The sequence below is a fragment of the Schistocerca nitens genome, chromosome 1, assembly GCF_023898315.1.
Source record: "Schistocerca nitens isolate TAMUIC-IGC-003100 chromosome 1, iqSchNite1.1, whole genome shotgun sequence".
Taxonomy (NCBI): domain Eukaryota; kingdom Metazoa; phylum Arthropoda; class Insecta; order Orthoptera; family Acrididae; genus Schistocerca; species Schistocerca nitens.
Window position 1 is genome coordinate 622,648,099 of NC_064614.1, and position 18,831 is coordinate 622,666,929.

General features: G+C 40.2%; 1 protein-coding gene across 1 annotated transcript in view; it reads left to right on the forward strand.

Annotated features, from left to right (window-relative positions):
• Positions 1-18,831, forward strand: part of LOC126257510 (myosin-I heavy chain) — an 829,484-nt gene that overhangs the window by 800,827 nt on the left and 9,826 nt on the right. Inside the window, exons 33-34 of the mRNA XM_049955569.1 lie at positions 6,340-6,579; positions 17,476-17,679. Of these exons, the coding sequence (XP_049811526.1) occupies positions 6,340-6,579; positions 17,476-17,679 (444 nt within the window). The remainder of the gene's footprint in view (positions 1-6,339; positions 6,580-17,475; positions 17,680-18,831) is intronic.

The window sequence follows — 18,831 nt, forward strand, 5'->3', positions numbered from 1 at the left end:
ATTTCACTTAGATGTGGGCTAAATACTCTGAAGAGCCAGAGAAACTTGTACATCTGCCTAATATTGTGTAGGGTCCCCACGAGCACATAGAAGTGCCATAACACAACAGGGCGGGGATTTGACTAATGTCTGAAATAGTGGTAGAGGGAATTGACACCATGAATCTTGCAGGGTTGCCCATAAATCCATAAGAGTACAAGAGGGTGGAGATCTCTTCTGAACAGAACATTGCAAGGCAGCCCAGATATGCCTTATAATTTAAAAGTCTGGGGAGTTTGGTGGCCAGTGGAAGTATTTAAATTCAGAAGAGCATTCCTGATGCCACTCTGTAGCAATTCTGGATGTGTGGGATGTTGCATTGTCCTACTGAAATTGCTCAAGTCAGTCAAAATGCACAGTGGACATGAATGGATGTAGGTGATCAGAGAGGATGCTTATGTACATTCATGTGTGAGAGTCATATCTAGACGTATCAACGATCCCACATCACTCCAACTGCACGTGCCCCACACCATTACAGAGCCTCCACCAGCTTGAACAGCCCCCTTCTGATGCAGGGTCCATGGATTCATGAGGTTGTCTCCATACCTGTACACAACTACCCACTCTATACAATTTGAAACAAGATTCGTCTGACCATGCAACAGGTTTCCAGTCATTGACAGTCCAACGTCCGTGTTGACGGGTCCAAGCTAGGTGTAAAGCTTTGTGTCAAGCAGCCATCAAGGTACACGAGTGGGCCTTTGGCTCTGAAAGCCCGTATCTTTGAATGGTTCGTTCACTGACACTTGTTGATGGTCCAGCATTGAAATCTGCAGCAATTTGCTGAAGGGTAGAACTCCTGTTACATTGAAGAATTCTCTTCATTCATCATTGGTCCCATTCTTGCAGGAACTTTTTGCAGTCACAGCGACCTCAGAGATTTGATGTTTTACACTACTGGCCATTAAAATTGCTACACCATGAAGATGATGTGCTACAGACGTGAAATTTAACCAACAGGAAGAAGATGCTGTGATATGCAAATGATTAGCTTTTCAGAGCATTCAAACAAGGTTGGCACCGGTGGCGACACCTACAACATGCTGACATGAGGAAAGTTTCCAACCGATTTCTCATACACAAACAGCAGTTGACCGGCATTGCCTGGTGAAACGTTGTTGTGATGCCTCGTGTAAGGAGGAGAAATGCGTACCATCACATTTCCGACTTTGATAAAGGTCAGATTGTAGCCTATCGCGATTGCAGTTTATCATATCATGACATTTCTGCTCGCATTGTTCGAGATCCAATGACTGTTAGCAGAATATAGAATCAATGGGTTCAGGAGGGCAATGCGGAACACTGTGCTGGATCCCAACAGCCTTGTATCACTAGCAGTCGAGATGACAGGCATCTTATCCGCATGGCTGTAATGGATCGTGCAGCCATGTCTCGATCCCCGAGTCAACAGATGGGGACATTTGCAAGACAAAAACCATGTGCACGAAAATTTGGATGATGTTTGCAGCAGCATGAACTATCAGCTCAGAGACCATGGCTGCGGTTACCCTTGACACTGCATCACAGACAGGAGCGCCGGCGATGGTGTACTCAATGACGAACCTGGGTGCATGAATGGCAAAACATCATTTTTTTGGATGAATCCAGGTTCTGTTTACAGCATCATGATGGTCGCATCTGTGTTTGGCGACATCACGGTGAATGCACATTGGAAGCATGTATTCGTCATCGCCATACTGGCGTATCACCCGGCATGATGGTATGGGATGCCATTGGTTACACGTCTCGGTCACTTCTTGTTCACATTGACGGCACTTTGAACAGTGGATGTTACATTTCAATCCCTGCAAAACCCTACATTTCAGCAGGATAATTCACGACCACATGTTGCAGGTCCTGTACGGGCCTTTCTGGATACAGAAAATGTTCGACTGCTGCCCTGGCCAGCACATTCTCCAGATCTCTCACCAATTGAAAACGTCTGGTCAATGGTGGCCAAGCAACTGTCTTGTCACAATACGCCAGTCACTATTCTTGATGAATTGTGGTATGGTGTTGAAGGTGCATGGGCAGCTGTACCTGTGCCCACCATACAAGCTCTGTTTGACTCAATGCCCAGGCATATCAAGGCCATTATTACGGCCTGGGTACTGATTTCTCAGGATCTAGGCACCCAAATTGCGTGAAAATGTAATCACATGTCGGTTCTAGTATAATATATTTGTCCAATGAGTACCCGTTTATCATCTGCATTTCTGCTTGGTGTAGCAATTTTAGTGGCCAGTAGTGTACTGCAGGAATATCCTCACTTCATTACTACCTTGGAGATGCTGTGTCCCATCGGTTGTGCATCGACTATAACACCACGTTCAAACTCACTTAAATCTTGATAACCTGCCATTGTAGCACCAGTAACCAATCTAGCAACTGTGACAGACCCTAGTTGTCTTACATAGGCATTGCCGAACACACTGTCATATTCTTCCTGTTTATATATCTCTTTATTTGAATACACATGCCAATATCAGTTTCTTTGGCACTCCAGCATAATCCAATCCACATTTATATTCTTCATCACAAAGGAGGTGCCAGGAACACTAAACATTCACTTGACAATACAGCAGGACTTGGTTATCTAACCAGCTGCTACTGTAGCCCCATGTAGTGAAATAAATACATTAATTCTATGTCAGATCTGGAGAGAGAACAACAAATTATTCTCTGCTCAGATTAAATTAACTTTTTGCTTGATGTTTCAGTGAGTTGCATCGTAGACGCCGATTGCTGGTCAGTTGTAATTCTTCCTCGAGTGCCAGAGCTCACTTTGTTGTCTATTTTGAAGGTACATGTAGACCTGTCAAATTGCCCCCCCCCCCCCCTTACCCCACCCCTCCTCCACTGCAGCCTGTTAATCATGAAATTATATTTTTCAAGCCATGAACACGCAAGTCCCATCACCTATATGTTGAGCTTTGCCATTCAAGAAGGTGATGGCGTTAATAGATGTTATTTATACATTCAGTAGCTGCTGTGTTAACTCACTTTTCCATTATTTACTACATTCAAGTAGTTTCATGAAATATTAATTAATAAAATTACAAATTTATAAAAGCAGATTGTTAAGCCTATTAGCTCCTGCATATTCCTTGTTGTAAACACATATTGCTACAGTCGCTGTAACATGATAGTTCCAATTACAGTTTAGAAGTGGGATACATGAGTCCGGAATACATTTTTTGGTTGATTTTCACTTTTACTGTGGTTACATTAGACCTTACATTGTTGCTTAAATGTGTTTTAAAAATAAAATTAATAGTGCTATGATTTGGGTTCCATTCCTGAATTATCTGTAACTGCTTTGATGAGATGCTTCTATTGTCAGGTGAGCCATGGGTAAACTGTATTCAACAGGACAGTGTTTAGTAAAGACGTGTGATCAAATTATCCCAAAGGTTGATGACTGTTCTACTTATTAGAACAGCTACCTGATAATGATAACTCCTTGTTCATTTTGATGTACAAACATCTGCCTTTACATGGGAAAGGAATTAATCTTTAAAATTATGAAATAGAGTTGTTGACCAGTACTTACTTTCAAAAGGCAAGAGACCAGCACTGTCAATACACACATATAAAAGTATGTATACTGTCCTATGTTTCAGAGAGATAGGGTCAGGAATGTTAAATAGGAAGAGCAGCTTACTCAGATGAGAGATACCCGTTGTGAGGATGAGGAGAGAGTAACATGTATTAATCTTCCTGACAAGTATAAGCTTGTATGCTTGATAGTTAGAGAACCAACTCGTGAAGCTAACGTTTTAGACCTCATAGCAACAAATAGACCGGAACTTTTCGACTCCGTGAATGTAGAAGAGGGTATCAGTGATCATAAGTCAGTGGTTGCATCAATGACTACAAGTGTAATAAGAAATGCCAAGAAAGGAAGGAAAATCTATTTGCTTAACAAGAGTGATAGGGCACAAATCGCAGAATATCTGAGTGACCACCATCAAACGTCCATTTCTGAGGAAGAGGATGTGGAACAAAAATGGAAAAAATTCAGAAACATCGTCCAGTACGCCTTAGATAAGTTCGTACCGACTAAGGTCCAAAGCGAGGGGAAAGATCCACCGTGGTATAACAATCATGTACGAAAGGTACTACGGAAACAAAGAAAGCTTCACCATAGGTTTAAGAGTAGTCGAATCATAGCTGATAAGGAAAAGCTGAACGAAGCGAAAAAGAGCGTAAAGAGAGCAATGAGAGAAGCATTCAACGAATTCGAACATAAAACATTGGCAAACAATCTAAACAAGAACCCTAAAAAGTTTTGGTCATATGTAAAATCGGTAAGCGGATCTAAATCCCCTATTCAGTCACTCGTTGACCACGATGGCACCGAAACAGAGGACGACCGAAGAAAGGCAGAAATACTGAATTCAGTGTTCCGAAACTGTTTCACTGCGGAAAATCGTAACACGGTCCCTGACTTCAGCCGTCGCACGGACGCCAAAATGGAAAATATTGAAATAAACGATATCGGAATTGAAAAACAACTGCTATCACTTAGTAGCGGAAAAGCATCTGGACCAGACGAGATACCCTTAAGATTCTACAGTGATTATGCTAAAGAACTTGCCCCCTTTCTATCAGCAATTTATCGTGGATCTCTGGAAGAACGTAAAGTACCTAGCGACTGGAAGAGAGCACAGGTCGTTCCCATTTTCAAGAAGGGTCATAAATCAGATGCGAATAATTATAGGCCTATTTCACTTACGTCAATCTGTTGTAGAATAATGGAACATGTTTTGTGTTCTCGTATTATGACGTTCTTAGATAATACAAATCTCCTTCATCATAACCAACATGGATTCCGCAAACAGAGATCATGTGAAACCCAGCTCGCCCTATTTGTCCAAGAAATTCACAGTGCCGTAGACACTGGCGAGCAGATTGATGCCGTATTCCTGGACTTCAGGAAGGCATTTGATACAGTTCCGCACTTACGTTTAGTGAAAAAAATACGAGCTTACGGAATATCGGACCAGGTTTGTGATTGGATTCAGGATTTCCTAGAAGAAAGAACACAACATGTCATTCTTAACGGTTCAAAATCTGCAGATGTAGAGGTAATTTCGGGAGTACCGCAAGGAAGCGTGATAGGACCTTTATTGTTTACAATATACATAAATGACTTAGTTGACAACATCGGTAGCTCCGTGAGGCTATTTGCAGATGACACGGTTGTCTACAAGAAAGTAGCAACATCAGAAGACTCGTACGTACTCCAGGAAGACCTGCAGAGGATTAATGAATGGTGCGACAGCTGGCAGCTTTCCCTAAACGTAGATAAATGTAATATAATGCGCATACATAGGGGCAGAAATCCATTCCAGTACGATTATGCCATAGGTGGTAAATCATTGGAAGCGGTAACGACCGTAAAATACTTAGGAGTTACTATCCGGAGCGATCTGAAGTGGAATGATCACATAAAACAAATAGTGGGAAAAGCAGGCGCCAGGTTGAGATTCATAGGAAGAATTCTAAGAAAATGTGACTCATCGACGAAAGAAGTAGCTTACAAAACGCTTGTTCGTCCGATTCTTGAGTATTGCTCATCAGTATGGGACCCTTACCAGGTTGGATTAATAGAAGAGATAGACATGATCCAGCGAAAAGCAGCGCGATTCGTCATGGGGACATTTAGTCAGCGCGAGAGCGTTACGGAGATGCTGAACAAGCTCCAGTGGCGGACACTTCAAGAAAGGCGTTACGCAATACGGAGAGGTTTATTATCGAAATTACGAGAGAGCACATTCCGGGAAGAGATGGGCAACATATTACTACCGCCCACATATATCTCGCGTAATGATCACAACGAAAAGATCCGAGAAATTAGAGCAAATACGGAGACTTACAAGCAGTCGTTCTTCCCACGCACAATTCGTGAATGGAACAGGGAAGGGGGGATCAGATAGTGGTACAATAAGTACCCTCCGCCACACACCGTAAGGTGGCTCGCGGAGTATAGATGTAGATGTAGATGTAGATGGCAAAATCATATACTGGAATGGGACCTTACCTTTTGTGGGCTGAGTTTTACCAATACAGCAATATAATGCACAAGTTGAAATGAAATTTTGTTATTACCATACTTCACACACACTTTTCCCAGATCTTTTAAAGTCTGCAGAATTAGTTTTATATGGAAAAAGCATGACAGACTAACACAGCTTACAAAATCTAGTTCTGTTGTCTGTTTTGATATCGCTGTATATATTTTGATGGCTAATCTTTAATAGACATCTTCTGTCTGAAATATGTATGTTGTAGGTTATGCTGACAGCACTCCAAGCACAACTGGAGATGGGGGATTGTGGAGATACGGTGATGGACTATAGACACACGGCATCCCACTGTTTGCCACCACGCTTTGTGCCTAACATACCATGCGAGGCAGTGGCACAGCATCACCAGAGCTTACATGGAATGGGACCAGCAGAAGCCAAGAAGGCTTTCCTGAACCTTATACAAAGTTGGCCATTGCACAGAGCTACTATTTTTAATGTTATGGTATGTTCTTTTCACATTTTGGCTGTGTTATGGCATTATCAGCTCAGCAAAGTTGCTCATACCCTTTTAACAACTCAGTAGTTTAATAACTGGTAGAAACTTTTGTTTGATTTTTATCTACATTTCGCACAACAAATGGGTCTAATCTATCAAATCTGCTTAAAAATTAACATATTAAGTTAAAAAATTGATTACTTTATGTGCCAGATTATCCACTGATTTAAGAAGATATGTTCATGGTTAGAAGTGTATTACTCTCTGGGAAGTGGGGATCAATTAATGGTACCAGAAGCATCCTCCACCACACACAATTAGTGGCTTGCAGAGAATGGGAAATCACTTACTTGCAGGTGACATTCCTCCAGAACCTCAGCAAAATCTCCCCCATTCACTTCACCTGGTCCTACTCAACCCAACAGGCCACCTTCCCAAATGTTGACCACCCCAAAGATGGTTGCATCCATATCAAACCCACTAATGACCAGCAATACCTCCACTTTGACAGCTGCCACCCGTTCCATACCAAGAAGTTGCTTCCATGCAGCCTAGGCCATCGCATCTGCAGTGATGAGCGGTTATAATCTCAAAATATACTGAGGGTCTCTCTGAGCTCTTTACAGACCGTAATTACCCTCCCAGCCTTGTTCAAAAACAAATCTCTTGGGCCTTATCTTTCCAGTCACCCACCACCTCCCAAAGAGTCACCTTCTGATGACAGAGGAGCAGTCCCCTCCTAACTCAGTACCACACAGGTCTGAGCAAATGAATTACATTCTCCACCAGGGTCCTGACTACCTCTTGTCATGCCCTGAAATGGAAAATGTCGTGCCCACTATCCTTCCCATCCCACCCACAGTGGTATTCTGCTGTCCACCCAACATAAACAATATACTCTTCCATCCCTACACAACCCCTGCTCCCAACCTCTTACCTCATGGTCCATATCCCTGTAATAGACCTAATTGTAAGAACTGTTCCATACATCCTCCTACCACTTACTCCAATCCGGTCACAAAAATTACCTATCTCATCAAAGGCAGAGCAACCTGTGAAATCAGTCACATGATCTACAAGCTAAGCTGCAACCATTGTGCTGCATTCTTTGTGGGCATGACAACCAACATGCTTTTGTGTCCACATGAGTGGCCACTGACAAACTGTGGCCAAGAAACAACTGGACTACCCTGTTGCTGAGCATGTGGCCCAACACGGCATTCTTCATTTCATTGACTGCTTCACTGCCTGTGCCATATGGAGCCTTCCCACCAATACAAGCTCTTCTGAATTGTGCAAGTGGAAACTCTCCCTGCGATATATCCCACATTCCCATTACCCTCTTGGCCTCAATCTTCGTTAGTGATTGTCCTCACCCATCAGCCCCTTCCCTGTTCTGTTCCCCCCCACACACACACAACCTTCCTTCTAACCTCCTGAGTGCACTTAGCTGCCCTGCCCTCTCTCCATCTCATCTCTGCATTCTCCAGCAGCTGTTCACTGTTCCCCATTCCTACTCTGCTATCCCTCCTCTTCCCCAACCCAGTCTCCTCCTTACTCCCACCCAGTGGTCATATATATATGTGTGTGTGTGTGTGTGTGTGTGTGTGTGTGTGTGTCTATTTTTGACAAAGACCTTGTTGGCTGAAAGCTTATTTTGTAACAGTCTTTCTGTTGTGCCTATCTGCAACGCAGCATCTCTGCTTTACGGTGAGTAGCAACTACCCCTTTCATATTATTGTTACATTCCATCCTGGAATTTCCATTGTTTGATGATACCTGAAATAAAATTATGTATAGTATACCATAACGAATTTCCACTCTATATGTTGCTCAAATGTACCTAATAAATAAATTAAATATTCCATGATTGCCGGCTGGAGTGGCCGTGCGGTTCTAGGCGCTACAGTCTGGAACCAAGCGACCGCTACGGTTGCAGGTTCGAATCCTGCCTCGGGCATGGATGTGTGTGATGTCCTTAGGTTAGTTAGGTTTAATTAGTTCGAAGTTCTAGGCGACTGATGACCTCAGAAGTTAAGTCGCATAATGCTCAGATCCATTTGAACCATTTCATGATTAAAAACTGGTCAGTTAGATGATACTGTGACCTGCAAAATCCTGACGTAACTCACCAATTTACAAAAATTTATAGAAAATGATAGATGTACAAAAGAAATGACAATAGTAAACCACTAAGTAAACTAAAGAAATATGCATCTATGTGCAAGCAGTCCATGCAAAAGAACAGCATCAACACTATCTGAGCATGTCAAAATGACAGTATAAGTATACCTATATCTCATGTCAAAGTTATAAAATGCTGAGGTGCAAACCAAAGAGGGTTATACTTACATCATATTCATAAAGGGAGTGTTCAAAATGTATCAAAAGACCGAATGTAGGAAACCACCTATGTCATAACATACACAGAATATATGAAAAACCCACACAAGATACTATTTGGGTGAACAACATTCATGTAATGAATGCATCGACATACCATTTACTGCCCTAAAACAGATATCAAACAAGCACTACTGTCTAACTCGCATAAATGTCAGGAACTAATACTATATATCCACATAACATGTATTATCCATAGATCATAAGATAAGCTATCGGTAATAGCAAAGGTGAAAAAACTTCATCTCTATCCAACATTGTACCAAGGAATTAGATACCGTTGCAAATCATATTATATCTAATAATGTGTATTTAATCCCCTAATTCTATCCAGACAAAGCAGTCAACAACTGCAAAACACAACAACCACAAAACAGCACAAAAATATATCATACCTATCCATATATCCTGTATTGAATAGAGTCAATTATGGCCTGGACTTGTGAAGATAATACTTACACTGAACTGACAAAGTTCATAGGAGACCTCCTAATATCATGTCTGACCTCCTTTTGCTTGTGTAGTGCAGCTAGTCAATGTGGCATGAACTCAACAAGTTGTTGGAAATCCCCTGCAGAAATATTGACCCACTCTGCCTCTATAGCTGTCCATAACTGCGAAAGTGTTGCTGGAGCAAGATTTTTTGCACAAACTGACCTCCCAGTTATGTTCCATAAATGCTCGTGGGATTCACGTCGGGTGATCTGCCAGGCCAAATCATTTGCTTGAATTGTCCAGAACATTCTTCAAACCAGTCGCGAACAGTTGTGGCCGGGTGATATGGTGTACTGTCATTGATAAAAATGCCATCATTGTTTGCGAACATGAAGTCCATGAATGGCTGCAAATGGTCTCCAGGTAACCAGACATAAGCAGTGGACCCAGTCCATTGCACGTAAACACAGCCCACACCATTATGGAGACACCATCAGCTTGCACAGTGCCTTGTTGACAACCTAGGTCCATGGTGTCATGGGGTCTGCGCCACACCGGAACCTACCAACAGCTCCTGTTAACTGAAATTGGGACTCATCTGATCAAGCCCAATTTTTCCAGTCCTATAGGTTTCACCTGTTATGGTCACTAGCCTAGGAGAGGCATTGCAGACGATGTCATACTGTTAGCTAAGGCACATGTGTCAGTCTTCTGCTGCCTTAGCCCATTAATATCAAATTTTGCCTCACTGTCCTAATGGATGCATTTGTCACACGCCCCACATTGATTTTTGCAGTTATTTCATGTAGTATTGGTTGTCTGTCAGCACTGTCAACTCTATGCAAATGCTGCAGCTCTCAGTTGTTAAGTGAAGGCCTTGGGCCACTGCTTTGTCAGTGGTGTGAGGTAATGCATGAAATTTGTTATTCTTGGCTCACCCTTGACACCATGAATCTTGGAATGTTGAATTTCCTAACAGTTTATTAAATGGAATGTCCCATACGTCTAGCTCCAACTACTATTCCATGTTCAAAGTCCGTTAATTCCCATGTTGCAGCCATAATCATGTCAGAAATCATTTCACATGAATCACCTGAGTACAAATGACAGTTCTGCCAATGTGCTACCTTTTTATGTCTTGTGTACACGATACTTCCACTATGTGTAAATGTGTGTATTGCCGTTCCATGACTTTTGTCACCTCAGTGTATGTCGTGCAGCAAAACATGGAATATCTGTATGGAACTAACATGAAATACTGTGTAATGCCACAAAAGGGTGTAACAGTATAAGACAAGAACATGCACCAACCTCTGTGCACTTTGTGAAGCCAGTTAAAAAACCAGCCAGTAATATAATTTAATGTCAGCAAATGACACAGACATTAAGGTTGCAAAGTTAACTAGGGGACAGAGAAACAAATGTTAGGGTCGCTATCCTGTACTGAACTTCCCCTTTAAAAGACACACCCAGATCATATAATATGTCATACCACACCAAAAAGAAACACTATGTGATCAAAAGTATCAGGACACATGGCTGAAAATGACTTACAAGTTCGTGGTGCCCTCCATTGGTAATGCTCGAATTCAATATGGTGTTGGCCCATCCTTAGCCTTCATGACGGCTGCCACTCTCGCAGGCATACATTCAGTCAGGTGCTGGAAGGTTTCTTGGGGAATGGCAACCCATTCTTTACGGAGTGCTGCACTGGGGAGAGGTATTGATGTTAGTCGGTGAGGCCTGGCATGAAGTTGCCATTCCAAAACATCCCAAAGGTGTTCTATAGGATTCAGGTCAGGACGCTGTGCAGGCCAGTTCATTACAGGGATGTTATTGTCGTATAACCACTCCGCCACAGGCTGTGCATTATGAACAGGTGCTCGATCACGTTGAAAGATGCAATCGCCATCCCCGAATTTCTCTTCAACAGTGGGAAGCAAGAAGTTGCTTAAAACAACAATGTAGGCTTGTACTGTGATAGTGCCACACAAAACAATAAGGGGTGCAAGCCCCCTCCATGAGAAAAGCGAGCACACTGTAACATCACCACCTCCAAATTTAACTGTTGGCACTACACATGCTGGCAGATGACGTTCACCAGGCATTCGCCATACCCACACCTTGGTATCAGATCGCCACATTGTGTACCGTGATTTGTCACTCCACACAATGTTTTTCCACTGTTCAATCGTCCAATGTTTACACCTCTCACACCAGCAATGCATCGTTTGGCATTAACTGGCATGATGTGTGGCTTATGAGCAGTCACTCGACCATGAAATCCAAGATTTCTCACCTCCTGCCTAACTGTCATAGTACTTGCAGTGGATCCTGATGCAGTTTCGAATTCCTATGTGATGGTCTGGACAGATGTCTGCCTATTGCACATTATGAGCCTCTTCAACTGTCAGCTGTCTCTGTCAGTCAACAGACAAGGTCGGCCTGTACGTTTTTGTGCTGTACGTGTCCCTTCACGTTTCCACTTCACTATAACATCGGAAACAGTGGACCTAGGGATGTTTGCGAGTTTGGTAATCTTGGATACAGACATATGACACAAGTGACACCCAATCACCTTATCACGTTCAAAGTCTGTGAGTTCCATGGAGCACCCCATTCTCCTCTCTCATGATGTCTAATGACTATTGAGGTCACTGATATGCAGTACCTGGCAGTAGGTGGCAGCACAATGCACCTAATATGAAAAATGTCTGTTTTTGGGGGTGTCCGGATACTTTTGATCACATAGTGTAAGTGCAAGTCTGCGAAGATGCAGTACAACATAAAGGATATCTCAACAGCAGACAAAAAAATATATATAAATAAATATGACCTATCCACATATCCTGTACTGAATGTGGTCAGATATGGTCTAGGCATGTGAAGAAAATATTTGCATCTTTATATTAATTAATCCATGCTTAAAGTTAAGAGACAGTGTCATGTGTCAATATTACTATATGATGTGCCTTGACATATTGCACAGATACCTGAGTACAGCACATAGCAAACAGATACCAACATTCTTCTGCCCAGGTTAATACAATTGGGCTATCTATACCGGACATTTAACTCTTTGAGCACTGCAGTCGTGAAATCCTGCTGCACTTCACTTTTCCATGTGGGCTGCGGATGTCGTTAACCGCTGCAGTGGTATTTCCTGTGGGTGCTGTGGACAGCTTTTACCCTCGCAGCCTCGCCAGTACCTGAGTCCTAATGATGGCTTTTACCATCAGCCGGTTCCACTACCTGTGGTCTTGCAGACGTCTATAGCCACTCAGCTGGTGTTCAAAATTGATACTAGGTGGTTCATGTGATGATCTGCATTCTGCTTCTCTGGTGTCGTTTAGCTTTCTGCCTATTCATCAGAGTTTTTAGAGTGCTATCACTTTTGAGTTTCACGTCAATAGCACGTCAGTGTGGTTGCACTGATGAAGAGATACTGGAGATACTCACCATGAGTGACAGTGAGTGTGGCCTCTTCAGTGACTGTAGTGATGATGACTATTCTTCAGAAGAGTCTTGTAGTAATACGCATCCATGTACTTTACCAGTAGAGCTCACAACGCTAGCTCTTCTTCTGTGTCTGAAAGTGAAGATGAATCAATCCGTAAAAGGCCACGCCTTAGTGACAAATATGATTGACAAAAGTGTGATTTCAGTCCAGCACTGCAAGCATTTGATGGCTCACCTTCAGGACATAGTTGCCAAATAGCACCTGATTCAAGTATTCTATCCTTTTTCATGCTGTTTCAATCAAAAAACCTAATGAAATTTATAGTGCTTGAAACAAACCAATTTTACACTTTCATCATGGCAGGTACATTGGAATCAGTTCATTCTCTACTGTCCACCTGGAAAGATACTGATCTTGAATAACTGTTTTACTTCACTGGTATTTGGCTTCTCGTGGCCCCTGTTAAAAAGTTGAGAATAAGGGAATATTGGTTCAGAGATGTACTTCTGAGCACTCCAATTTTTGGCAAAGTTATGTCCTGTGATCATTTTATGTTACTTTTGAGAATGTTACATTTTAGTGACAACTCTGCTAATCGTGGAGATGACAGTTTGCTTAAAATTAGGAAAATAATTGATACAGTTCATATGGCATTCAAAAGTCTGTTTAATCCATACAAAAAGTTCTGTATTGATAAACACCTATTATTGCTCTAAGGCCGCTTATCTTTTAAACAATTCATTCCTTCAAAACGAAGTATATTTGGAATCAAAACATTTGTGTTGTACTACTGTAAAACTGGATACATCTTGGATTTCATTGTATACACAGGCAAACAACAGAAATTGAAGTCCATAATTTGGCGAAATCTGACGATATAGTGGCAACACTAATCAAACCATACTGTGAATGTGGACATACCCTGTATGTTGACAATTGATATACAAGTCCAGTCTTGTTCTTCTGGCATGACAACCATAGAAGCTACAAAAGAAAGTGAAACAAGGAAAGGTGACTTCATGTCAACTGATCTAGTACTTGCCATCAAATGACGTGACAAGAGAGAAGTGTTGATGTTGACTACCTGTAACACCATAAAAATGCGTGACATGAGAAAGACAAACAGGAAGACTGGCGAGAAAGTAATGAAGCCGCAATGCGTTGTCAACTACAATGCAAGTATGGGTGTAGTAGACCGCTCTGACATGCTATTAATCTCAGTTGGACTTGTGCATAAATCTGTTAAATGGTACAAAAAGTTTTTTTTTTTTTTTTTTTTTTTTTTTTTTTTTTTTTTTTCATGTTGTGGACCTTTGTGTTTTGAATCCTCACACTCTTCACAGATCGGGGACAGGGCGAAAAATACAATTAGCAGATTTTCATTTATGTCTGGTACAAGAACTTGTGGAAAAATTTGCTGCCAAAACGGAGAAGAGATAGGAAAGGAAGACACTCTGATGATGAGAATCCTCTGCACTTTACTGGACGGCATGTTCCAAACATCATTCCAAATGACCAGTCCAAGAAACGCAGATATGACGTAGATGTGCAGCCTGCTCGATACAGAAAGTGTGCCGAGAAATGAAATGTGAATGCAAAACATGCAATGTACCCTTGTGTATTGTACTGTGTTTTGAAACATGCACACAAAGAAGACATTTAGCAAAGTTGCTACATCTGGAAGATGATATTAAGCCCTTACTTCTGAAAAAATTATTTAAAAATTAAAAATAAGTACAAAAATTAAAAAAAAAAAAATACCAGTCCAAAGCCCGGATGAGAAATATGGATGGGTGATATAACAGTGGGGAAAAAAAGAGAGGAAAGAAATAAAAATAAAAGTAAATAAATAAAAAAAAGAGAATTATCTGAGCTTGAAAAGCCTCTCCAGATGAATTACTCTGCTGACAAACACCTTTTGTCAAACATGTGAAACATCCACTCTGTGCTGACAAACACAGACTAGATGCTTGAAGTCCAAGACCCTAATGGGGGGGGAAAAAAATACTCATATCAATTGTTTCAATTGTGAATAATGAAAATCATGTAAAAAAACTCTTTCAGTATGTCCAAAATTTTTTTATTGTCTAGGCAACTTTTCAAAACTTTTCTTCCATACAAACCTTGCCTTAACAATTATGAACAAAAGAAATAAATCATTTGAATTGGTAAAGCCATTTTTGATTTTAGTGAGACATATATATATAAAAATGAAGGTTAACTTCATTGGACAATGGTCAGTTGCACACACTGAAACTCGACCATTTCTGAAGCACAAAAGGTCATTAGGAGAATGAAAGGTGACATTTAATTAGACAATATAGAATCTTTAGTATTTCCTTATCCCTTATCAAATTCTTAAACAAAATCATCATTTATTTCTACTGTATAATAACAATTGTGTCCCATTTAAAAAGAATTCAGAATCATTGGCTTTTTGGTTTTTAAGTGTCTTTGAGGATAATTTATTGGGTTAATGAGCTCAAAATATAGTGATGAGCTTTGAAAGTGTGTCTCTGCATCCAGACGCTTGCCTTGAAAGTTGTTTGCAGAGAAATTATTACGCTAGTGCAGACAAACATCAGCCATGGTTGTTACGGATTCTCCAAAGATTACATCATAAGTTACATACTAAAACCTGATGATTAAGTATCAATATGTCAAATAAAACTCAGATGTGAACAGAGATCTTATGATGATTCGCAAGAACTAATTGCAAATGAAAGAAAGCCCTTGATGGGGAGTTACATGTTAGCAGCAAAGCAGTTTCAGTGTACATTATGCCTATCGAGCAATTCATCTCCAGATTCAAAGTTATTGAATAAGTATCCAGGTACGCTGTGTATATTTGTAACGCCAGTAATCACACTCAGACTGCCAGGCATTCGCGACCGTCCTGGCTCTGAAAATACTCAGCACAGGGCGAGGTTGGCCGAGCAGAGAGCTCAGGCAAAGACAGTAGTCCACAGAGATGGCCATTAGTGCAGGTAAATGGCTTAGGTAACCTCAAGAGTGCACTCGGCATGTAGCTGCAGCAGCCAAAAGGTTAAATACCGAGGTCAATGCTATGTTCATTTCTGATTCTTCAAATGTTTGTTGACGTAATGGTAATATGAGCTGGCACAATCATGCTAGTTGCTTCCAGGAAGACCTTCCATTTATATCACATTTTCCTTTTGGCTCCTTCCTGCCAAGCAAGATAGGATATAATGACTAAGACACTGGACTTGTGTCATGGAGCACAGTACTGAAATTCCCGTAGCCATTTCAATATAGATTGTCAGTGGTTTACCTGTATGATTTCTTCTAAAGGCCATGCAGATTTCCTTCATCATCCCCATCACACTGAGATGGCATTCTATCTCTAGTGGCCTTAACACTGAGAGTTAAACTCTAGCATATATGCTTAGCCCCTAGGAGCTGTGGTTCTCTGCAATTACAGTGTTTCAAAAGCACTTTTGTTCTCATTTCTTTTGGTTTCTATACCTTTCTAAATATTGAATTATAATTATAATGTCATAAAAATGTGCTTTTAAATTTTTCAAATCACTTGATAGTTGGAAAAACCAATAAGCATTTGCTGCTCAAGCTTCTTCATTTCTCTCAAAACTTGGCTTTCTCTTACATTGCATTCACATGGCTGATTCAATGTAAATGCATTGTCTTTCATTTCCATCTTTTTTTGTGTTAATCCAGTTGTATTTTCATTTTTTCTCCCTTCCTTCAGCCTTTGAAGGCTGCCTTCCATCTACCATGATGAATTTAAATCATATTGCATTGTTTCTTCATTTATGATTGCTACAGATTTGCAATCCTATGTAAATTGCTCTGGAATCTAACCTTGAACAGATTAGTGCATATTCAGTCATTAGGAAAGAAAAATATTTAAACAACTGGTACAAATGTTTTTTATACTCTTAATAATTGCTATGCACATACTGTCCAACATAATAAGTGCAGAAGCTGGCTGTGGTGGTGGTTTATTTTTATTTTTTATTTATTTATTTTTTATTTTTACTTTTTCCAGTTAATAGATCCCATCAACTGTGTAGAAAGCTCTTTCTTTCAGCCATTATTCTATTGACTTTCTGAACTTATTTTCAACTGCCTCATCCCACTTGCTAAATTCTTAATGTAATGTTTTCCTCCATGCGGAAGGTTTTCATTTTTAAAATTTTTTTAGTCCAGGGAATATTCAGAGTTACTGCTTTTCATTCTTTAACAGTTGAAATGTGATCTTGTATTATGCTCATCCTAACTGATCCTAGTGTGCACAAAGATGTGAAATATTTATAGAATCTGAATAATCTGTATTTAATTTTAATAAAATGTTCTTTTCACATAATCAAAGTAAATATAGTGGCCAAGAATGTCACGCCTGCAGAACTAATCACCAACCAAAGAACCAGGAAGGCCTAAGATTTATGTACATGGGTAGTGAACTGCTATCCAGATGAAAAAAAAAAAAAAAAATTGGCAACAAAATCACTAAAAAGAGATCCAAATGTTATAGAATTTATAACCACCTTACTTAATAAACGGCGTACTTATTTTGTTTTTCAAACATAAATACTGCAAATTTATGTTTTCTTTGTGTATTTCAGCAATCTTTCACTTCTAACTGGCCCCGTGTACTATGGCTTGCTGTTGATCAAGTAGGGTTACATCTTTTGGAGCACCGGTCTCGCAATGCTCTCTGCACATATGAATATGACAGCATACTTAGTTATAGCCCAGCTCTCAATTGCCTTATGATAATCACAGGAAGTGAGAAGAAACAAAGCAAGATCATCCTCACTACATCTCAGGTTAGTTACAATGAAATTTTTATTCTCTGTACAACCTATATTAAGGATTCAAAGGAAACAAGGAAACATGAAATATTTTATTATCTCTGCAGTCTGTATGAAGGATTCAAATAGGAAACCAGAACATATGAGGTGCGGAAAACAATAAAGTTCTAAATGCACTGTCATCGATTTTGGGATTGCAGCGTGTATGCATGCTTCTGACATTTGTTGATCTTACTGTGAACAAGCTTTAAAATATGTGCCGACACTCGGCACAGTGACTGATTGGAGCATTTATAAATGAGAATGCATTTACAGTCACACTCACAACCACTGTGCTGAGTATCAACTTAGGTTGTGCCTATAGGATGTATATCTGCAGCCCTGTAGTGCACATATGAACATTCATGAAAAGCTGTCTCACCAATTTCTCAAATATTCATTTCCATATGGGCCCAAAGCACAAAGCATAATTTTGGTGGTCTGTGCTGCTCAATTGTTATCAAGGCTTGACAACATAATTTAATGTCTACATCATGTATGTAGTAGTAATAGCTCATAATCGGATGTTTATCAGCAGTTTTATATGTTTATCAGCAGTTTTATCTGAACCTCAAGCCACAGAATGTGCATAACTAAAATGATGATATTGAAGACCATGAAGCCTTGAAATAGGCCATAAATGTGCATGTGGTGCATTTACTATCTGTTCTTTATGTTCTGGTTCTAGTTTTGCGTTAATTATAGAGTTTACAACTGTCAAAAGACACCATTGTCATTAGCCTATATAAAAAATTTTGTGAATTAACATAAATAATGAATATGGTCCTAAATAAACATAAAGTGGATACATTATTTTTTTCATAGGAAATATAGGATGTTGAGACTTGGTTATAAAACAATACAGACCGGTTTTCTGCAAACATCTATTTTTTCTCAAAACATTGTCTCTGTGTTTTGGGCTCTTATGTTCCTCAGTGCATCAGATATTTCCAGCTGGTGAATGTGGGCTCTCATCTCTTACAGTGGAGTACAACAAAAGTAGTGACTATATTAAGCAACCTTTGAGTGGAAACATAATTACAAAAAACGTAAAAAATCAATGCAATATCTCACAGCAATGCTGTTGGTGAATATTGTAAAATACAGCTAATATTTTGACAAGTAACT